Source organism: Bipolaris oryzae (assembly GCF_000523455.1).
Source record: "Bipolaris oryzae ATCC 44560 unplaced genomic scaffold scaffold_53, whole genome shotgun sequence".
Classification (NCBI taxonomy): Eukaryota; Fungi; Ascomycota; class Dothideomycetes; order Pleosporales; family Pleosporaceae; genus Bipolaris; species Bipolaris oryzae.
Genome location: NW_006911329.1, coordinates 1 through 22,178, shown reverse-complemented (window position 1 = coordinate 22,178; position 22,178 = coordinate 1). Strand labels below are relative to the sequence as shown.

Here is a 22,178-nt window from a genome sequence, read left to right as displayed (position 1 = left end):
GGACCCGGGTAAATCGGCGCGTCGAGGCAGGGTGGTAGCGAGTGGCGTTGGGGAAAGCAATATAGCGGGCGCCAATGTTCAAGGGCTGGCTGGGGCGATCAAGTCGAGACAGAATCAAGCAGCGAGCCCCTTTGGACAAACAAGAGTCTCGAAGTGAAGCACTAGCCACGGTAGTCATCTGACGCGAGGCTGACCGTTGGAGCTAATAAGCTATGCCATGGCCCATAGCATGCTATCCACGGGGCCACGCCGGAGACTTAGTGCTCCACATGTGACGATGCAGGTCGCCGATCGGCACTAAGCGAGCCCTCCCGCTGAGCTATGACGGCATCTCCGACATTGCTTCCGTCCCATCTCCTGCGAACACGCGCCTCAGGCACAGGTGTAGTAGTGTATACATATACATACGTACATGCTACATGTATATGCATGCATACACACACACCCAGACTTGCGGTAATCCGGAGAATTCACGCGCGCAACACGTCCTGGAGCGGTAAGTGGCCAAGCATCCCATGTGGCGTCACGGTTGGTCAGCTATGGCGGGGTCCAGCTGATAGCATCCTTATCTTGGAAGAGCACATGCAAAGTTATTTCTTTTGGCTCTCGACTGCGTCTCCAAGACATTCAGGTACTTTATCGCTTCAGCTGTTCAGTTGAGATATACCCATATCTTCAAGGTGGGTCTGGTGCACTAACATGATCTGACCAGAAAATCACACCTCTACGCTAGCCAGCCGCACCTCCACCCACAGAGCAGCCCCCGGAGTTTTTATTTAAAGAAATACAAGCAATAGCCAAGACTAGCAGGAGCCGACATGTCAACCACTGAATCCCAGTCCTACACCCCTGACATACCCTCGGAGCCTGTCACCAAAACTACCGACAACATCCATGTAGAGCTTACTCCCCACGACCTCGACTCTCTCTCCGCCACGCGCTTTGTCCGCTCTCCATCTGCAGGTGCAACTGTGCTCTTCATAGGCACAACGCGCGACTCCTTCAATGATCAGCCTGTCTCGTCATTGTCCTATACATCGTACGCGCCCCTCGCCATCTCGACCTTGTTCAGGATTGGTACATCTATACTTGCCAAGCACTCGTGTACCAAGATCGCCATCATCCACAAACTAGGCGAATGCCCAATTGGTGAGGAGAGTATCATCATCGCTGTCTCCGCGCCACATCGACAAGCGGCGTGGAGAGCAGGCGAAGAGGCGCTCGAAGAGACAAAGGATAGAGCAGAAATATGGAAACTAGAAAGATTCGAGGGCGGCGAAGGTGTTTGGAGAGCAAACCGAGATGGCCAGAAAGGAATCAAAGTAGGATAGAGTGGTGTTCTGGGCTTTGTATACGTAGGAGCACGCCTCTAAACTCATAGCGCAAGCTTGAATGATATGTACATAAAATGTTCATATTTCACAAAATTGCACGTAATGCTTGGATCAAGTGAAGATATCCCTTGCATACTGTCCAATGCCTCGTACAGGCTTGGAAGGAATAATCCTCTTCCTCGGCGTTACCGGAGATAACCCACATGCCGTCATTGCTTGTCAGACACCCACGTTGAGGCAGCAGCTTCACGAATCATGCAAGACACACTGCAGCTGAATACCGCCTTACCTGCGCTATCATGGGTCAAGGAGAGTCGCACGAAGCGCCTCGGCTAACGCTAGGTATGTATCCACCAAACTCTCCGCTCCCCAATCTAACACCAGCCAGAGCAGCTCTCCCAAGCCATTGCTGAGCGGTTCGCACAGAAAAGCTTCACGCCCCTCGAGCTCTACTGCTTCAACTCTGTATTCCGCTCGCTAGCTGACACGCAGTCTGGGGTGCACTACTGGAGCGAGACCACACTATGCCGATTCTTGGAGCTTCCCGACGCGCTGGGCGTGGGCTCGGTCGTCTTTCAGATGGCGAGTTACCTTGGAGCCTTTCCGCTGCCGAGCCAGGCCCCCGCCATTCTGACACATGAGGCGCTGCTCAAGGTTGTCACAATATTGACAGAGCGATATGGGGCAGTGGTCAAGAAGCGAGGGAGAGAGATTTGGTTGAGGGAGATTTATCGCAGTTTAGCAATATATGACAAAGGGATACGGTCGAGCGTGGAAGAGAAAGAGAAAGAGATGGCAAAGGATACAGGGAATCGGGGTGGCAGTAATATGGGCTTTGCGGTCGATGCGCCCGAGGATGGGGACGAGGGAGAGGACGATGAGGACGATGAGCTGGTATTAGCTGCGCTCGAGTCCATGGACGCGATTGATGCATTCAAGCAAGGAGATCACGCCAACGTCCACCACTCCATTATACCGACAGATAACTTCTTGAAGCTAGTGGAGCTATTGCTGCTCATTGCGCCGATAGATGCACAGCAGAGTCTCTCAAGCTTGGCACCGAATCTATCAGACGACAAAGTCGAAGAGCTTCGGCGCGCTGCACATGTTATACTATCGTCTTTTGGTGTTGAAGACCATCCAGGAGTCACATATCGCGTCTTCAACGCTGTCGTCTCAACAACGCTGCCCTACCTCTTCAACGGTCTCAATCCGCTATTCGAGCACTTCCTTTTCGCAAAAGACTTTGACCTTTCCAAGCGCAAGCCAGGCTCCACATCGCCAACTCAAGAGAAACACCCCGTTATCCCACCGCCCAAAGCAGAACTGGAACCAGTCCTTCGTGAACCAGGTGAGATCCTGAATCTAACCACCTTAAGCCAACTGTCCTTCTTTATCAAGGGCAGCAACCTCTTCCGACGCCTCCGCCCCCTTTACAGCGGCAACACCCACGGCTTCAGCATGGGCTCCTTCGAAAAACAAGTCTTCAACTGGCGCGCTCCCACCATCCTCCTCGTAAAAGGCCGTCTCCTCCCCGCCACCCCCTCCAGCACCCGCGAACGCGCACTCCAAGATATGCTGCCACCCAAGCGCCACGCAGATAGCATTACACCCAGCTCACCAAACCAAACCCTCATCTACGGCGCATACATTCCTTCGCAGTGGAAGCACACCGGCAAGTCTTGCTTCGGCGACTCGACCACCCAACTCTTCCAACTCTCACCTACCCACGACGTCTTTACCGCGTCGTCGTATAGTACAGATTACACCTATTTTAACAAATCCCCAACTCAACCTGCAGGCATCGGCCTCGGGACCCCCGTCCCCGCTCAATCAGCCTCCTCATCATCTTACTCTTCGCATTCCGTCTTCCGCCCCGGTCCCGTATCCTTGCATCTCGACGACGCGCTCGAATTCGCAGTTTTCACACATTTGGCTGAGGGCGGGGGCTCGTTTCTTCCGTCGAAACTCCCGGCTAGGAGAGGGAAGGATTGGCAGGATCGATTTGAAATTGAATGCTTGGAGGTTTGGGGCTGTGGCGGGGATGAAGTGGCGGAGCAGCAGAGGAAGGAGTGGGCGTGGCAGGAACGGGAGGCTGAGGCAAGGAGGAGGATCAATTTGGGGACGGGGGATGTGGAAATGGATAGGGAGCTGTTGAGGATGGCGGGAATTATTGGAGGGGAGAGGAGTGGGGGGAGTATGGGGTGAGGGGGTGGTATGGAGTAATGATACAGGTTGGACCTTTGTTTTTTTTTCTGTCAAGAAGGGATAGATTTTAAAACCTTTATTTCGTTTCTCACAAATCCCCCTTCCCCCCTTCTTCTCATGCAATAGTCGAGTAATTCCATATATTCCATATATTCTGTCGAATACCCCCCCCCCCTTCTTCTTTCAAAGATTTTCCAAAATAAAACGCCCATAATGCTTCTAGCACATGTATATCGTACACATTTCCCTTCCCGCATCCTCAATCATCCACCCATTCATCCCTGCCTACTCCACCATTAGCCTTCTTCCTCTCTCTTCCCGTCAAGCCCCCCCAAAAAAACTCACCTCTGCTTATGCTTCGGATTCTTGGAACAAATAATATACACATATCTTCCCTTCTTGCGCCTCACGCTCTTACACCCTTCGCACAGTTTCTTGACCGAGCTCCGGACCTTCATGCCGCGGGTCTGGCCCTGCGCTAGCATATTACTGGGGCTGATGCCCAACCCGTTGAATCGCGAAACTAGAGACCCAATGCTACTACTGCTGCTGCCGGTGCTGGCTGTGGGGCGCGAAGAGCGTGCGAGGAGGCTTGGGCGCAGGCAGTTGCAGCTTGGGGTGTGCATGTGCGTGCGTTGGGTGAGGCGGGTTGGGAGCGGGGCGCGGATCGGGAGCGCGCGGCGGAGGGGGAGCGTCAGGGCTCGTGAGAGCATTTTGGCGACAGGATGGAGAGAGATGCGAGTGGGTGGCGCGGCGGGGGAGGGTGTAGGGTTGTAGGGTGGAGTGGTGGTGGAGGTTCTTTGCGGAAAATATGTGCCAAGGCGCTAGTGGGTGATTATTGGGGGGGTGGGGGGAACTGAGGGATGAAGGGTAGTTTGGATGGGGTTTGGTGGGTTTGGGATTTGAAGGAGATTTTCTTTCTTCTTGCTCTTTGGATTGGGGCTTTTGTTTTTCCTTTGGAGATAACTGGTAATATTGATGAGCGGATTTGATGAGGTACATACTTCTTCCGGTACCTGAACCATTGATGGCTCATGTACGAGCATTGATTCGAGTGAACAGTGCTGTTCATATCTAGACAAAGATTCATTATATATGAGAATACTCATGTTGCTGTGAATTATTTCGGACAACTTATTTACAGAGTATTCCAACGTAGAAACCTGTGACAAGACTCCTACTCCATCACAACAAACCAACTTGTCAAGTGCGTGATAGATGAGACGCCCAAAATTTCCATTCCATATTCCATGAAGATATACATCACCCAAGTACCAATAAAGTCCCTCGCCGCAATTCGATTTCCTGGGTATCAACTGCTGTTGGACAAATCTCACTCGCCATCACCTAGTATATCCCGTGCTGCATCCTTCACCCTCTCGCTCGAGTCCACAAGCTGCCGTGCCGCCATCTGAATCGATATGCTTTCCCTCTGCATAGTCCTGACTGTACTTTCGAGCGTCTGCGTGCGCGAGCGAAGCCGATTGATTTCCGCTCGGAGAACGTTAATTGTCTCGGTTTGCGACGAAGACAAAGGGGCATTATTCTGGGGCGTCGATTCACCAGGCACTGGGGAGTAATTCGGGGTCGTATGGTGTTCCGAGCCGGGTGTGGGCGTGATGTGATGCTGTTCACCAGTCACCATGGCTTCTTCCAGTACGCGAATCCGCTGCTCCAACTCCGTCCTCTCTACATCCCATTTTTTCTTGTCATCCGCTCCCTGAGACTGCAGGCGGTTTGCCATTTCCATAATGCGCATGTATTGTGCTCCGTTCGCAATCAACTGGCGTCGAGCTTCATCCCGGCTCTGCTGCAACTCCTCGACTTGTCCTTCCATGGCTACAACTTGACTTTGTAGCTTTTCCTTTTCATCGGTCAAACTGTTAATCTCGCAGTCACTGACTTCAAACTTCTTTTCAAAAGTGACGCATTTTGTTTTCTGGCGTTCGAGCTTCTGGAGAAGGCTGTCGTATTCGCGCTGGAGAGTTCGGAATTCTAGCGTTTTAACAGTAACCTGATGTTGCAAGTCCTGCAAGAGAGTATTTTGTGCTGAAGCGTGGGTGGATGTGATGGGCGGAGTCATTGACGACAGACTTTGAGAGCTTGAGAAGTTCAGCGACGATGGAGAAGGCAATATGGTTGGATATATGGGCTGTGTAGCCTGTGTTGGTGATTGTGGAAGCATGTACATTGCTCCAGAGGATGCTGCTGTTTGCTGTGGCGAGCCTCCGACAGCTGTTGACGCTATGCCATAAGGATTCCGTCTGGAGTCCTCTGGAGAGGCATTAGAACGCGTAAAATATCCATAATCATGGTGGACTGGGTACGGTCTTCTCGGCGGAGACTGTTCCTCACGTTCCTCCAGATGATGCTGAGCTCTCCGCATATTTGGTGAGTCTTCGGGTGGAGATTGTGATCTAGTGCTGTGTATCGGTTCCTGCTCTAAGCGCTCCTGCAGTCGAACACTACCCTCATGCACGCGATCGAGAGCCCATTGCAGTAACTCTTCGGTCTTGGTGTGACTGGAGGTGGGTGGCTATTAGAGCGCATCAGCATTGCCATGTCTTCAACAGAAGCTGACGTTACTTATCAGCGAGTGTGAATGCGTATTGGACCGCTTACCTGGGACGAGACTTGTGGCTCTGTACGCGTCAGATCATTGAGTTTGTGGACTAACTCGCCCAGGTCTGTAGCAAGTTTGTGCATCAAAGAGCGTGAATTTGAGCATACCTGGCCCCTACAATCAGGTGGACAACAAGTTACTGGTTTTGGTGCAGACACCTGCTGAGGAATAGGATCAGGATCTACGACCCGCTTGGCGCGCGGTTCAGGAATCAGCGAAGGGATTGTTGAGAGCTCTGTAATCGTTTTAGCTACGAGTACGAACGAGCGAGTCGCAATTCCGTTCTTCGGATGGATGAAGAGTACCACACCAATAGTAATCATGACCTGTGCCCCAGCTGTGCTGGCACGATTTACATCCATTAAAGAAAGACAATGTTACCTGTATGGTTTTTGTGTGCACTCTGTCTTGGATGATGTTCGAAAACATCGAAGAGAAAATGAGATCCACGTTCAGATCTACTCAACTCGAGTGGCGGCGGTGGAGGCGAGTACTGTGAGGCGATAGTAACAGGGCTAGCTGAAATATTGTATGAAGAGGCCAGAAGCGGTGGCAGTACCCGACGGTCTAGAGCAGGGCTGTCGCGAGCAAAGAAGCCGGCTTGTGGCGGGAGCGGGGAAACCTGCTGGGCAAGGGAGGCAGTTAGGATCGAGCTGCGACGCTTTGGTTGCATGCCAATGCTTTCTTCGTTCTCCCATGGTCGTTTATCGCCCGCACGAGACTCCATGGATATACCTGGCCTTGTATTCACCTTCTATGAGCGGATGCTGACGCCGCCTTGCGCCATTCGAACTTGCGAATTACTTTTTAGGTATTAGTAGTGATCAATTCTGGAGAACATAACAAGTCTCCTCGGGGCCCTGCAAGGGCTGAGAGATTATTAATAACAAGTGAAACGCGTGCGTATAGGCCTGGAGAAAGGCGACGAGCGCTGTGCATGAACTTAGCAGCCGTCTGGGTATGGGGCCTACTCCGGAACGACGCCAACACTACAATGGAAACACATGTAGATAATCGAACGTAACGCACATTGGAAACGCAGTAGTACATTCAGTGTGGCGGACTAACTGGAGCGAAGGCCACTACCGTGAACTGTCAGTGTACCCAAAGTGCACCGCCAGTACGGTAAGCAAGCAGTCAACGCCGCTGCTGTATCATACCCTTGTTGTACTCATAGAACTTGCGAGCAGGAGAAGCCAAATCTGCGCAAAAGAGGCCACTAAAATAACAAAAGTGCTTGGGTGGGCGAGCTGGTCACGAGGAAGGGGGGTCGCTGCAACACTTTGAATCCGCTGGCCTTGGCAAAAACATGCCGAGTGGCGCAACCAGAGTCCGGAAAGTGGTGAAATTCCAGCAAAGGCAATGACAGCAAACAACGAGATGATGTTGCGTGGGGATGAGTGCTGAGTAAGATGGATGGATAATTGTTGGTAATGATGAGTGCCACCTTGTACGAGGTTAGCGCTACTTAGTCAGTCTTAAACAAACAAGGCCTCCCGAAGTCTTGTCATGCCATTTACGGAAGCTAACCGAAAGTTGTTGCCGTCTGGTCTTTGCTGCACCTGCGCATTCCTCAAAAGATAACCGTGTCGGTAATTTTCCAACCTCAGAGACAGAGGTAATACACTGGCAATGTCCAGCTAGCTATGCCCAAATCCTTGCTGCTTGATGCGTACCACAGGCATGTTGGACTGTGCCACGGATAACCATGTCTGGCCATGGTAGTACAGCGCAGCAGCAATGACTAAGCTTCCTTGAGCAAACATGCCGCGGGAGCCGCTTGATGGGCAGAGGGTACATTTGTGCATATTCGGATATACGTGAAGAAGAGCTCTATGGATGCTTTTCGTCTGGCCTTGGCGGTCCATAGTCTCAATCTCTCCAAGCCGCCATCTCCCCTCCGTTATCCGATGCATGCATGCCGACGTCCCGTGCAATGGTCCGAAGACGGTCTTCCACCCAAAGCTTCTCCCTTGAAACGACTTCAGCCTCTATCTTCTGCATTATCTGCAGCTCATCTAAGATCCCGCGCAATATGGTCGTGCATGCGTCGACCATGGATGCAATGCTCGATCCGGATGTCGGTGACGCCAGCCTCTCTAAATCACTAGCGAATACGGTTAACTTCCGGATCAGCGCTGCAGTTTCTGCCTTCCATGAATCTCCGAGGCCTTCGATCGTTCCAAAGGCATTGCTTCCACCAGCATAACCTCCCCGGGCAGATCGTATCTCTTGCACCCACGAGATCCATTGCTCAAAATCTACTACAAGACGCTGGAGACGACCGCCTGGCTCGACCAGCGATGGAAGTTCATGAAGAGGTTCTGAGAGAATCTGTACATGTTCGACCAGACCTGCCGTCGAGCCGTCATTACTCCATTCAAGTAAGGACTGGAGGTTCTTTTGCTCTTGACAAGCCCGTTCACTTTCTAGCATGACCTGATGCAAGCTAGCAACCTCATCAAACTTGGAGTGCAAAACGCGCCTTGCACTCTGCTCCCAGCGTTGACTCACGTCCGCAGATGACCGATGTAAGAGATGAAGTTGGAGTAGGTCGGACTGCAGACTGGATATCTCAAGAGGAAGTGAATGGGATACAGGCTGAGGAGCGGGGTTGATGAATGACGCAGTCGGGGCTTTGCCGGTCTTGCGGGGTGTAAAGTGCTGTTGAAGGGTATTGAAAGCGGGCCGACTGGTTTTCTTAGTCTCCTCTACAGCGGCCTCTTTCCGCTTTGACTGGATCGTAGAAGGTTCTTCAGACTTGGATGTCACACCACTACCGGCAACAGCGGCTGGCGCATCGGACTTAGTCCTGACACTTGCCGTGCGTCCTAATCCTGTGGTTCTTGCCGATATTCTGGAAGTGCTAGGTACTGTATCTGCAGATGTATTGCTGGCCCTTGTAATACGGCTTGGTGCTGCGGAAATAGATTTGGGACGCTCTGTGCCGGTAGTTGCCTTGGCGAGATCCCGTCTCCCGGTCGATATAGTACTGGTAGACTGTGTACGAGCGTGGCCACTCAGTGCTGAGGTCTGGCCTATCTGAGACGTAGCAACTGGCTTCCGTAATGATTGAGACCGGCCTAGCCCGACCTTTTGAGGCTCAGCAAGCTTGCTTACTGAAGTAGGTGGACGTATAGAGCGGGAGCTTGTCTTGTCACCCTGACCAGCCGATTGAGACGAAGGAGTACCATGTTGATACACTGCTCGTGGACGAAGTCGTCCTGACGCTGCACCTGCAGCCTGGTCCTCTTGTGCTGACGTTGCAAACTTTGGCGGTGACTGAGCATCACTTGGGCTGGGGCTGGGGCTCGTGTCCTCGGCCTCAGGCTCAGAAGGCTCTGGAAGGATACTTGAGCGAGTGTTGTATCTGTGCTGCCCTGGCTGTGGAAGCAAGCTGCGAGGCTTCGTACCCTCTGCATCACTCTGCAACGAGGCGTCAGTACCGGCATTCTGGTGTCTGTTAGGTTTTGCCAGGCCATAAGGCGAGACTGGAAATTACCCGGGACCGCGGAGGTGCATTACTGATCCTTCCTATTTGTGAGACTGGCTTAGCACTCATGTTGACGCAGGTAAAGTTACCGTCGTGGATAAGCTGGGCTGGTGTTCGTTGTCGAGCAAGTTGCAAACACACGAAACATGGGGATGTTGACGGGGCCAAAGCTCGGGGCACCTAGCGCTAAGCCTAAAATGGCGTGGGGTTGTTATCGATAGCTGTTCAGGTATGACGATGCGATGGAAGCAGAGGGCTTGGGGCTAAATGAAGAATGTCGTAGATGGTTCGTAGTCTATTGTACCTAAGCTGACTGTCTGACACAATGCTTACTTCGTGATGCGGTATTCCAGCTACATGATGGATTTCCTGACGCGAAAGCACAACCGCATGCAACTCTGAGTGGGGGGTCACGCACATGCAATTGCAAAGAGGTCCCGCCTTTGCCGCTACAAGCGACGTAGCACAGAGTGAGAAAGCATAACTTGCAAACCTCATGCTGCTCACAAGCTGCCGCGGCGAGCTGGGAAAGACACACCCTCGATGGCAGGGTAGTCAACGAACCAGCTTACCCGCTCTCCGCCCTTGTGGTTCACCAGACCGCATGGCAACTGCTGTCCCTCATCGGTATCAAATATCTGGCGCATAATGTCCTTCTTTCCTCCACCAGTCGCCACAAAGGCAATCTTCAATCCGTGTTGCGCAACGGGGAGCGAGATGGTGATGCGTTTTGGCGGAGGCTTCGGCGAATCGGAAATGGGGAGGACCCAGGCTTCGGTTTCGCGGAGAAGGTCAGAGCCTGGGAATAAGCTGCAGGTGTGTCCATCGGGCCCGCAGCCCAGTAGAAGCAGGTCGAACAATGGTAGCTTTACGCTGTCGCGGGCAGCAAAAACGCTGACAAGCGTCTTTTCGTACTGATCGGCCAGCTCTTGTACATCGTCGAGATACTTGACATCGATTGGGTAGACCTTAGGCGTGCCTAGCTCTTGCGGTATCTTATCCAGAAGCTCCTCCTTGACCAATCGGTGGTTGCTGTCTTCATGGTCGAGGGGCACTGCGCGCTCGTCGGCATAGAAAATTTCCCATTTATCGAATTGGATCTTGCCTTCGCCATTGGTCTCCTTCAAAAGCGCTTGCGCAAGCGTCTTGGGCAGAGAGCCGCCGGAGACTGCGACACGGAAGACATGATGACGGTCGAGGGCGGCATTTTGGGCATCGAGCACGTAGGCGCGCAGGCTTGGAGCAAGCTCAGCGGTACTCTGAAAGGCGTATAGATTCGGAGGCTTTCCCATTGTGCAAAAATGTGTGTATATGTGTGTGTGTGTATAGTGTTGGTGGAGTGAAGTTTGCAGGCGCGCAGTGGAGGGGCTGGCCTGGTGGTGGTGGGGCTATGTGCCGGTATTTCGTGTAGCGGGCCAGTGACGATAGTGACGTGCGCAGCTGTTAATTGACTGGTTTCCTCGATTCTACGTAAAAACAACACGGAGAGAAAAGACAGAGCTGATAACGAAGATGGGGTGGGGGACTGCCTACGGGATGAAATCGAGGTACAATCGGCCCTCGTAGCCAGCGTCCATTTTGAGCGACCCGTGCAGCTATTTCCGTGGCAGACGTCGCATTGCTCTCTGGCCTGTCATGGCGCGTTTTTGCGCGATTATTGAGGGCTATCGCAAGGCGGCAGAACAAAACATTCAAGAAGCCCTGGTGAAAGAATGGAAAGAACAACAACAGAAGTATATCCTTCTACAGCAGACAAGGCGAGCAATGCACATGACCGTCACCGTCAAGCCACCAATGAACAACGTTTGGACAACGGGAGGCATTTAGGTCTAGCCCGTGATGCAGTCATGTGATTGTCCCCGCTACTCTACATCAACACATGTGCACGACGTATATGTATGTACTCTATCGAGCCGGGGAGACATGTCGAAAGCCGGTACACTAGAGAAAACGGATGTGAATGGGCTTACATGCATTTCGCTGTACGCCAAGTCGTAGTCGGTGCATGTGTGCCCATCGGACGGTAGGCTACAATGGGAGAGAGGGAGTTGCAACTGTGGCTCCTTTGTTTGCTTATTTCAATCTACTGCATGTCGAGCAAAAATCGGGTGGATCGTGTACCAAGCATTTTCGAGCCCGTTTGAGTGCACTACTATACCCAAGACATGGTTCAGAGGAACGATGTGCATTGTGCATGTTCGAACCACAAAGAACCACGTCTACCTCTTGACTTGCTTTTTTATGACCTGAAAGAAAAAAACAAGAACATATTCCTGACCGGGAAATAGGCAAATTGGCCAAGACTATGGTGTTTGCTAGGACCCATCAACTGCCGGAAACTTTGTGTTGATGCGAGGCTCAGATCGGGTCATATACAGTTTCGATGGGAGCGCTCAGGTAGATAGTGGCTAGGCACGAAAAAAAAAGCCTACCAGTTCGGACAAAGCGAGGCAGATCTTGTACCAAAAACACATAAGGCGGTGCCAAGCCCAGACATTTCAGGGAAAAGGGGTATAGAGGACGCTCCAATGAGTGGTTGCCACAAGATGGTGCGCTGTTTTGCTTTGGACCAGGTGGAAGCTATTCAACAGAGGCATTATTGCACGGGGCGTGCAGGGCTAGGCCATGCAACGCACGGTTGAAGGCGCACCCTGAGAAGTGCAATTGCGACCCAAGGTCGACTGCTGGGAGCGCCTTTATGCAGGTCCACGTCGACATTCAAAACACGCAACGAGCGACTATCACTGCGCAGAATGCCTCCGAGATGTGAGGCAAGGTTTGGACCGGTGGAGCTATGGGTAGAGTGCCATTTGTCCCGTGCTCTTTGAAACGCCATGGCAGACAGCTGCGAGGGGACGTGTCTGGCACGGTTGCATGTTTGATGAAGCGGTGAAATATGGAAGAGGACTGATCCGTTTTGAGCGGGACAGGAGGGTGGTTATGGGATCCTGCATACGAATGGAGCAGTGGGCGAGTTGGCGCAAAAGCTGGGGGAGATGTGTATGCAAGCAATGTATGGGTGGGTAGAGAAGCGGCTTGGGAGTCTTGACTTGATTGCTTGCTGCTAAGGCAGTGCTAGTCATAGTGCAGGGGCCTGGCATGCTCAAGATGGTTCCTGCAACGTGACCTGGTGTTCACGGCCGTGGATCTAGACCGCGAGCCAACGGTTCGGCCCGCTAAGAGACCGACGATGGACGAACAACCACAGGCTGCGAGAATAGCGGTCGCAAAGTCCGCGGTGGGAGCTGGAATCCATGGCTGTGAGCGAAACTACCGCATAGGGAACGTATCTTGTCGACGGGCAGAGGTGCAGGTGGTGGTGGTGTTGGGCGAGGGCCCGGTGGGCTCGGCAAGCGGAGAGGAGGGGGTGGGTAGCAGTACAGTAGTAGGCATACGCGCGTTACTCCGGAGCAGTGAGCAAAGCGGGCGTTCCGGGTTGCGGCATGTGTGTGAGTTGATTAAATCTGTTTGGTATAAGGATGCGACGGATGGCTGCGGTCGGTGGTTGCGCAAGCCGTGGGTTGCTGAGCAACAAGCAGCGGGGGGGGGGCTGTGCCAGGCACGTACACGCGCGCGCGCATTCAGTCCGTAAGTCCGTCAGTCCGTCAGTCAGTTGCATAGTGTGTAGTGTATGTACACAGTCAGCCGTAAGCAGCCGGCAATGAGTGACGGCGACGGCGACGGCGACGGCGGCGGCGACGACATGGTCCGGAGGGCGAAACGCCCGTGGGCAGCGCAGGCAGTGGGCAGCAGACTGGGGCGGGAACAAGCGTGCATGTTCAGTTTCAGTTGTGGATGCGATCAGAGGTAGCGGCGATGTGCTTGATCTCGATGTCGACTAGGAGACTAGCAGCAGCTAGAAGACAGCGTGAGGGTGAGGGTGAGTGCAAGTGCAAGCAAGTGTGTGGGCGCGGGGGGCACGGCGGGCACGGCGGGCAGGTGGCCATTCGCCCTTCGGGGGCCCATTGGGCGGCGGCGGTGCAAGGGAGGCCGGGATCGAGACCACACCCTGGATCGCCAGTTGCACGCCCTCGCTCAGCCGGCAACCCAAGGCAGCCAGGCCGTGTGAGGAGCCCTTGGGAGCCCTTGGAGCCCTTGGGAGTCCTTGGGGCCCGGCACTGTTGCAGTCGCATGCCCAGCCACATGCCAATCGCTGCTCGTCTGGCCCTGGTCCCAGGCTCATCGTCCGATGTGCTGTGCGAGCATATATCTAGCCGGCTGCGATCCCTCGTACTGTCCGCTGATTCACGCCCCCCGTCATCCAAGAGCACAAAGACATCGACTCGACATACCATGACGGCACATCACTTCGCTTCAGACGACCTGTCCACCCTGTCCACCCTGTCCACAGCCTTATCCACCACCCTATCCACCACGCCGTCCCTCTGCTACTTCAGCATCCTGCCCGCCGCACACTTTTCCGCAGAGACTCCCTCGACCAGCCCCGTGTCCGAGTACCAGGCGTGCACCCCTTCAGACCCTACCAACCCACTGCTGGCCTTCCGTCCAAGCCCTTCGTCGTTCATGTCCGCCGACGCCGACGCCTCGCGTCTGCTGCAACTGCAAACCGACGCCTCGCACCGGCCCTCGCCAGACCCCCTCCAGCCACAGCACCGCGCCTCAAGTGCCTCGTCCAACAGCTCGGCCAGCTCGGCCTCAAGTTCCAGCTACACGCCTCCACCAACGCTGTCGTGTTGCCGCTGCCGCCGTCAGTGCCTGGCCAACATGTACCAGATTGGCACCAACCGCTACTACTGCAGCCACTGCGCTAGGATGACTGGTTACAGCGCTGGCTGAAGCTTGTCCCCTGGCCGCCCCACACTGTTCGCTACAAGTACACCGACGCGGCTAGGCCGCTGCTCCACTGCCTCGATACATCCATTCACCACCTGCATGGCTCGACAGCTCCTTTACCACAAACACTCTTATCTGCACATGCGTATGCCTGTGCTGTCAAGGCGCCCGCCACTACTGCGACTATCACTATCACCCATTGCTGCCACGACCACGGCCACGGCCACTGCCACCTGCATGTTCAGCCGTAGCTTGGACAGCATTGGCACCGAGGAAATAGGACCGAGCGCATGATTATGGAGCGCCACTAGAGAGGCCCGAGAAGGGTTTCAGGGAAGGAGGAAAGAGGGGAAGGAGCGTTGGCAACGTATATTGGTGCCCTTCAGCTGGTACCCAATATCTGGTTGCTGCTATCTGCACAAGACAGGGAGGACATGGGCGCATTGAGCGCCAAGGCAAACTATATGTAGAGCTGGACTTTGCAGCACCACGCTGCACCATAGCCGGCTTGTTTGACGAAAATAGAGAGAGAGAAATATGATACCCCTCTTGCCATTGTATACGAGAATGTGTCAGATACCGTGTAGATTGATTGATTGCATTGCATTGTCGTGGTCCGGCAAGTGAGCCGGCATGGCAGTTTGTCCAGGTGGTGTGCGTGGTGTCGGGGTTGAAGTGATAGGCTGTCAGTGGGGAACAACTAGTACCTGCCAAGCCCCCGTCCAATGTCCACACAGCATCCGCCGATTGCTGGAAACTTCACAGTCGCATGCATGGGGAACAGCCACACTAAACCTCCAACGGCCGTAGTCCCAATCTACTTACTCATTCTCTACTCATACACCATGTACATAGTATTAGCATGCTATGCACGCGCATCCGCATTTGGACAAGAGTCGGTCACGGTGATTAAAGACTTGCCGCTGGCGAATTGACGCAAGCAGTGTACAGCCACGACAAAGATTGACGATGGCTACGACGCCTTGAGATGGACGCGCAATATTGAATAGCATCAGGCACGTCAGAATGAAGGCATTGCAAAACATTCCTCGCCCCCGCGTAACCCACCAGCCGGCTGTCTGGCGTCAGACTCCCGTCATAGGCCCCACCTTTATTTCACTCTATTCTCCGCGCGCAGTCCCTCATCAATTGTAATGGGCGTACGTTGTCGTGCAGGGCGTGTACATGTTTGCCTGCGACAGTCTAGAGTCGCACCTCTGTGTTGCATCTTCATCGGCGATGATGATGTGCAATGCTCGCCGCTGATCGCACTGCTACGTCTTTGATGTGCCGAAGCGTTAGACTTTGGGCAGGGCGCGGTAGCGGTAGCGGTAGCGGTAGCGGTAGCGGTAGCAGGCAATCAATTCTCTTCTTGGTCGCCGGTGTGTACTTAGACGGCGAAGGGTGGTGACACGGAGCACGCGCAAAAGTCATCTTACATAAACACGTCCCTTCTTCCAAGGTGGCGTTCGCTAAGCGCAATCATCACCCTTACCATATGCACGTAATTGGTCTGATGAGATCGCCCGTCCAGATTAATTGTGGGCATGGCAATTGTGCACAATCCGATCCCCATCGCGATCCTGATGCCCTTTACTCCCATCGACAAGAGAAGAAAGCGAGGGAAAAAAAAGAGTGGGGTGTTTGTGTGCACATGCGACGCCACCATCGTCCCGCTTGCCCTTCCATCGACGAAGCCTTTGCCCTTTCGCGTGACGGGCTGGACCTGATGCAGATTAGGACCCACGTTTACATACCACCTATTTCTTGTCGACCCCCTCCCATTTGCACTCGCTTGCTCACGCACACACATACATATGCACATCCAATATGCAGGCTTTTTGCGGACCCGGACTTTGAGCCAAAGATCGCGGGATCGCAAACAAATTGCCCAACCAGGAGAAAGGCGTCCAGCATCCAATGTTGGTGTCAGATGCCCTCCGCGGCACATCGTTGGCTGCCTGCCCTTTCTCCAGACAAACTTCGTTACAACAAGGTTCACTGGCCCAGTTTGGTGTATGCGCCTGCGGGAGGTTTGTTTGCTGGTGTTCCTCAAAAAAACCTTATTGGGTTATCGAGATCCTGTTTATCGATCCGCTAATACCCACGACTTTGGTTGCGCGTGCGGGGATAACAAGATAGCGAGAAGAGGGGAAACACAACAGCACAAGTGTGTTTCGCATGTGTTGAGATCTCGCGATGAAGTTTCCTGGGCTCAACAGGTATCATCCCTCCGCCATCATCTCTACCTCACTCTTTCCTTCCCTACTCACGCGGCGCTTGCGACATGTGCCGTCATGGGATCTCAATTTCGATTGTGTCGGAGCCCGCAGTGACATTTCCCTCAGCCGCCAAATCACATCATCGCAGAGCACTTGACTAACAAGCACGCAAACGCGCAGCCCTATCGTGTCACCCGTCCATTGCCTTTTGCTTCAAACCATGACAGTTGGGGCCTTTCCCCAAACCCTCTTGGCGTTGGTAACCCCGCGCACAGTCTCCGTCTTTGACACATCGACGATGTCAGGCCGCCATCGAAGATCTCCCGTGTCCGATGTGGATGGGTCTTATTTCCCGCCGTCCGTGCGCTCCTTTTCTTTTCCACCTGCCCTGTCGCTGTTTGACTACTGTTTTTAGGCGTCTTCCGTCCTTTTTTTTTCTGCCGGCTTTAAAAGGGGAATCGAGATGGACAGGCATCATGGGCGCAAATGCCAAACCGCCGCATCCACGCTTCCGCTTTGATCTGCAACGGGAACCAACCCGTGCCGATGCACAACCCTCTGCCATCGACGATAACGAACCGGTCCCGGCATCCCGGGTAAAGTTAAAAAAATTCACTACTCTTCCTTCAAACAGCCCGCGTTGCTATTATGTTTTCTTTCTCACCCACCCTACATGTAAGCTGCTCCCACCAACCTTATTCGCTCTCTAGCATGCGGTACGATGCACGTCGAGAACACACCATCCAGCTCCTCGAACCACTTCACAAACGCCTCAACTCGCCGGAGTTAAGACAAGGCCAAGCCCGCTAGCTTCTCATTCTTCGAGATTAGATCTGCCCTAGCGACCAACTTACGCAAGAAAAAAATCAAGCTGCAAGCAAGAAAAAAATAAACGGCCTTGCTTCTTTCCCTTGTTTTTCCCTTGCGCTACGCATCCTGCATGAACCTGACTCTGACTTTTTTTCCGCAAAGGACAAGTCTCCACACCGGTCTGGGCCCTTCCATTTCCTCATCTGTCCTCTCCTCACCTTCCCCCTCTCACGCTACCATGTCGGGTAATCCACACGATATCACCGGAAGAAGAGAAGAAGATGATGATGAAAAATGTAAAAATCCTTCTGTTATTTAATTCTACGCGCTGTATCCGGCCGTTTTTACCCAGCAACCCGTAAACCTCTCCTCTAGCCTCACTCAACCCATTTGTTGCCCATAGTAACCCAGTTTTATTTTCTTGCCGCATACCATCTACCCGCCCCTTTGTCTTCGTATCGCGATCCAAGTCTCCCGTAAACATTGAAACCACCTTTTTTTGGAAAAAAAATGCAGCAACCTTTTTGCGCAAACCACATTCATGGGGGGGGGACACATTGACTCCGCTTTCCCGGGCCTAGTCGTATACTTGTAACCCAACTTCGCGCACACCAATGCACGTGTCTAGAACATCTACCCGCCTAACCCTACCCAACACATCTCCACCCGAAATACATACCAAATCCAGTAGGTGGATGCTCTCTAGTAAGGCCCAGGATTATGGCGTGCATATGTTATCGAGTGGAGAACGTACGATTGGGGAGAAACACTAAGTACATGTAACGCTCAAGTCCCCTCCCCCAATGACCATAGTGTCAGTGCTTCATGCAGGGCATCGGGAGATTATTCTTCTCTTAATCTACCCACCCCCCCCCCATCTATCTATCTTATTTTTCTGTTTAGTGATCAATGAATGAATTTGGGAGGGAGTGGGGAAGGTTAGGGCTTAGCATCGCACGCGCACGCGCGCGCGCGAAGAGAGAGAGAAAGAGAGCATCATGTGCCGAGGTGCGTTTTTTTTTTTGCTTTCGCCGTTTTGTGTAAGTGTACTTGGGTGTGGTGGTTGGAACTGCCGGGCATCGGGCGATGATAGTGTACACGGTAGGTTTAGTATACGAGGTGAGGGGGAGGAGGGGGCGCAACGCAGCGGTGCGCTTGCTGTTGGGGTAAGTAGGTAAACTATTGTCTACGTCTACTAGAGGCTCTTAGTCTTTTTTTCTTAGGTTGATTATTTTTTTTTGAGCATCGAAGATTGCTTTTAGTCGTTTTTCTTCCGCTCTCTCCTTCTCTCTCTCCTTCTCTGTTTTTTTTTTTGCGGAATCGAGATTTCCTGGAATCGAGATGGCAATGCGTGGTGGGGGTTCGTGATGTGGATGACGAGGGTGTTTGGTTGGTTTGGTGCGAGTTGATACGGAGTCGGCTTGTGCGTGTGTGCATGTGTGTGTGTCATGCGGGCGAGTCAGGAGATGGTGGATTGTGTCGGAGAATCGAGATAACTGCGTAGGTTTTCGGAAGAGAGATACGAGGAGGAAGGCACAAACAGGTTAAGATGAACATATGCATTACTCTGGGGTTTGATGGTCAGGACTTTCTGAGTATGTGACATCAGAGCTCTTTTTTAGCTCGTGCTACGATTACGACTGTTTACTATTCGTGGCAGCGTACAGCGTTGACTGAATACCTAAGCCCAGATGAGTAGGATCAGTATAAGTCTGGGTATCAAGCGAGTAACCGGCAACCTTGAGCGAAGCCCTCGATTGCTCCACCTCGTTGTGATCCTTCTCCCTCAAGGCTGAGTTCGCGCTTACGGATAGCCGGATACTAATACAACGCAATATTACCAACGACTCGAAAATTCTTGCCCAACCAAATACTGTCGGCAACAGACTCCCTAGCCGCACTCGTATCGAGCCCCCGTGTTGTCAAGGCGGGCGGCTTCTTAGGGTGCATTCATCCGGGCGGTGATGACATGTCTTGCCGTGTCGTGGACATCTCCCACCAAGCGAAATAGTCAGTTCCCCTGGTACCGCCTATGACCTTTGCTATGTCCTTCTACGGTTGGCCTCCAAGTGCAACCGTCCTAATGCCAGCGCGCTTTCGCATTAGGTTAGCTAAAATGCCACATGCTGAGCTACACGTGGTGTCAGTGGACATGATTACGTTTTTAGCCGCAAATGGCTGCTTAGTGTAGTTAGAAATCAGGTCATGGCCATAGACGCAGTTCTTCGCGTTGTTGTTTCGTACCAGGGAGTCGTTTAAACTACATTTTACAAGATTAGTGAGATCTGTGCTCTTATTTTTAACATGACTATGTTTTTTATTCCTAAATCTTTAATAATACGTTATTCAAGTCTAAGTTGGTTTGCTAGTTGAATGTTCTTCGAAAAGATGGCCCGCTGTACTTCGCATCGCCTCCGAAAACTAAAAGTAGCCCTGAGACTTTGAGACTGATTCTAAAGACCGTTTCTGTATTTTAATAAAATTTCTTCCAACTTCCGATTTACAGAAAGGAGATTCAGCCTCAAGGAAGCTTTCTTAATTTCTCCTTGTTTAACTACTGTACTTCTTCTAAGCAAATTACTATGTCCGACTATAATAGAAACCACTATATAGTTAATATAATAATTACTAGTACTTAATAGTACGCCTAGTCGCTTGAAGATATTAACACTGAACTAACGAGAGCTGGTCTGCGATGAGTGTGTAGCTATAGGGTGATAACTTTTCGCCTTATACTTATCCTTCTTTCTACTCCTACAACCACTTTATACCAACCTAGGCAATTAACGTAACCGCGTTACTTAGCCCGATATTTAAAGCCGCAGGCAATGAGATTAATCTTAATTCTATGATTCCATGATCGGTTCGCTTTCGCTGGAATCAACGTATTTGGGTCGTTTGTTCAGCTTCATTCTGGTCGAATCTCGCTTTCTCTTAGATTGTGCCATTGCTATACACAACGTCGCTCGCTAGTAGTAAGTTCTAAGCATTCTATGTCTATGGTGAGTAGTAGTATCTACTTCTTTCGCATAGACATACCCGTCGCTACTTAGATACCCGCAAGGTCGAAAGATTAAGTCTTTCGCTCCCTCCATGACCCCAAGGAATGTTTGATTTCTGAAGGACATGTTCGCGGCGAAATCTTTTTTTTTCAAACTGTTGAGAAGCAGCGACAAGGTTATCAAGTTTGAGCGCTAGCGAAGCTTTCTCAAGGCATTTTTTAATCACTAGGATCACTTCCTTTTCAACTCTCAAGGTGCAGAGAGGAGTTTGTATGGTTAGTGCCGAAGTATCTTTCTCTCTTGCTTTGCAAGACGAAGCTATTTTGGAGGAACATTTAGGTAATGCGGTTATAACTCGGATTGTACTCATACACTATAGTACGTGCGTATTAAGAAGCTTAGTATGGGACGAAACTCTACAAGTTCATGACAGTGGCGATAGTAACTATAATCGATGCGTGATTCGGGCAATTACTTGCTGGGTGCGTTGAACTACCTCGACCCACAAATCTTTGGTGCAAGCGGAAAGTTAGCAGGGTTTCTTTCTCTACCAATCAGTAAGTCGCCGGACCTGTGAAGAGATATTTGCTGACATTGCATGAGTTGCTCATCGAGTCTGGAATTTATAGTTTCCAGGTGTCAAAGTAATTCCAAATATGTATGCTTGAAGCATATGTGTACATGTATAGAGTCCCTAAACACTCCGGTTCAGCGGCTACAGAAACCTTATTTGTGTAAAGTAAAGCAGCCTGTATCACATAACTTGTGACTTGGAAGTCGTATCCGCAAAAGGGATGAGAATGAGTCTTTTTTTCAGTTACTTTTTTTCAGTTGGGAAGCAGACGATCCACATCGTACGTTCAAGGCAACACGAATGGAAAACCGCTTCGACACAATACATATGCCCTGCCAAGCACCAACAGCATATAGATTCATGACCTCGGCATGTATTTCGCTTTGTAAACATGTCAGCCTTACCGGGCCACTTTCCCGTTACCATCTCCCGACCCATCTGCGCTTACTTCGTGAACCGGTCCTATCCATCACCGAGTCCGACCTCGGATATAACCACCCCCCCTCACTCCGATTCTCTCCTCGGCGATGTAAGCATCCGTGTCATATAAGCATATCGTCGTGTAAGCGGTTCCTTCCCGTGCCGGACCCCTGTTTGATATTCGGGATACTACGGGTAACGCTTTAACTTGCTAGATCTGAGGGGGGGTTGGATGTAATGTGGGTAAGCATGTACGGTTCCCGAGTTTATGGAGAGTTTTGATCGTATAGGTTGCGATTCATATATGTGGGCTTTGCAGCGCATATGAGGACGAGACATGGAGTGCATGAGTGTTAGACAGAGGGGGTGAGAAGAGGGGTAGGACATGTACATGGACGTGTTTAGCCTACAGATTGCGGAGTTGTGCAGAGGTATTGCTTTTCCTTGTTGCGCGCGATAGAATCATGTACGTACCACGATGTGACTGCATAAAGTCCGTACGTACGCGAAACGAGAGAGCTCAGTATACTGTACTATCTAGCGTACGGACATTGTAACGTGCGGGATCAGTAAGCTGGAAAGATCAGTAAGCTGAACGCCCCACCCAAACTGACGCGACTCTCTGCGCAATTGATCCACAACAGCGCAATAAAATAAGATGAAATTGAGAGATATAATTTATTATCTAGCTTTACACG

The 22,178-nt window shown here is 51.9% G+C and overlaps 7 protein-coding genes across 7 annotated transcripts; 3 read left to right on the top strand and 4 right to left on the bottom strand.

Annotated features, from left to right (window-relative positions):
• Window positions 1-818: 818 nt before the first annotated feature.
• On the top strand, window positions 819-1,331 carry COCMIDRAFT_93704 (uncharacterized protein; the record flags this gene model as incomplete). Its single annotated transcript, XM_007689164.1, has 1 exon — window positions 819-1,331. The coding sequence occupies one exon, from the start codon at window positions 819-821 to the stop codon at window positions 1,329-1,331; it is 513 nt and encodes a 170-aa protein (XP_007687354.1).
• Window positions 1,332-1,633: 302 nt separating this feature from the next.
• On the top strand, window positions 1,634-3,542 carry COCMIDRAFT_36193 (uncharacterized protein; the record flags this gene model as incomplete). The annotated part of the gene is made up of 2 exons (XM_007689153.1): window positions 1,634-1,676; window positions 1,723-3,542. 2 exons carry the CDS (start codon window positions 1,634-1,636, stop codon window positions 3,540-3,542), a joined length of 1,863 nt encoding a protein of 620 aa, XP_007687343.1.
• Window positions 3,543-3,883: 341 nt separating this feature from the next.
• Window positions 3,884-4,216, bottom strand: COCMIDRAFT_55928 (uncharacterized protein; the record flags this gene model as incomplete). The annotated part of the gene is made up of 1 exon (XM_007689163.2): window positions 3,884-4,216. A coding segment is annotated over one exon (333 nt), but the record flags the coding sequence as incomplete, so codon positions are not given.
• Window positions 4,217-4,875: 659 nt separating this feature from the next.
• Window positions 4,876-5,928, bottom strand: COCMIDRAFT_36191 (uncharacterized protein; the record flags this gene model as incomplete). The annotated part of the gene is made up of 1 exon (XM_007689152.1): window positions 4,876-5,928. One exon carries the CDS (start codon window positions 5,926-5,928, stop codon window positions 4,876-4,878), a length of 1,053 nt encoding a protein of 350 aa, XP_007687342.1.
• A 4,233-nt stretch (window positions 5,929-10,161) lies between these two features.
• COCMIDRAFT_36189 (uncharacterized protein) lies at window positions 10,162-10,950 on the bottom strand (the record flags this gene model as incomplete). The annotated part of the gene is made up of 1 exon (XM_007689151.1): window positions 10,162-10,950. One exon carries the CDS (start codon window positions 10,948-10,950, stop codon window positions 10,162-10,164), a length of 789 nt encoding a protein of 262 aa, XP_007687341.1.
• Window positions 10,951-14,041: 3,091 nt separating this feature from the next.
• COCMIDRAFT_53354 (uncharacterized protein) lies at window positions 14,042-14,455 on the top strand (the record flags this gene model as incomplete). Its single annotated transcript, XM_007689162.2, has 1 exon — window positions 14,042-14,455. A coding segment is annotated over one exon (414 nt), but the record flags the coding sequence as incomplete, so codon positions are not given.
• A 4,663-nt stretch (window positions 14,456-19,118) lies between these two features.
• On the bottom strand, window positions 19,119-19,434 carry COCMIDRAFT_36187 (uncharacterized protein; the record flags this gene model as incomplete). The annotated part of the gene is made up of 2 exons (XM_007689150.1): window positions 19,119-19,276; window positions 19,326-19,434. The coding sequence occupies 2 exons, from the start codon at window positions 19,432-19,434 to the stop codon at window positions 19,119-19,121; spliced, it is 267 nt and encodes an 88-aa protein (XP_007687340.1).
• Window positions 19,435-22,178: the final 2,744 nt, after the last annotated feature.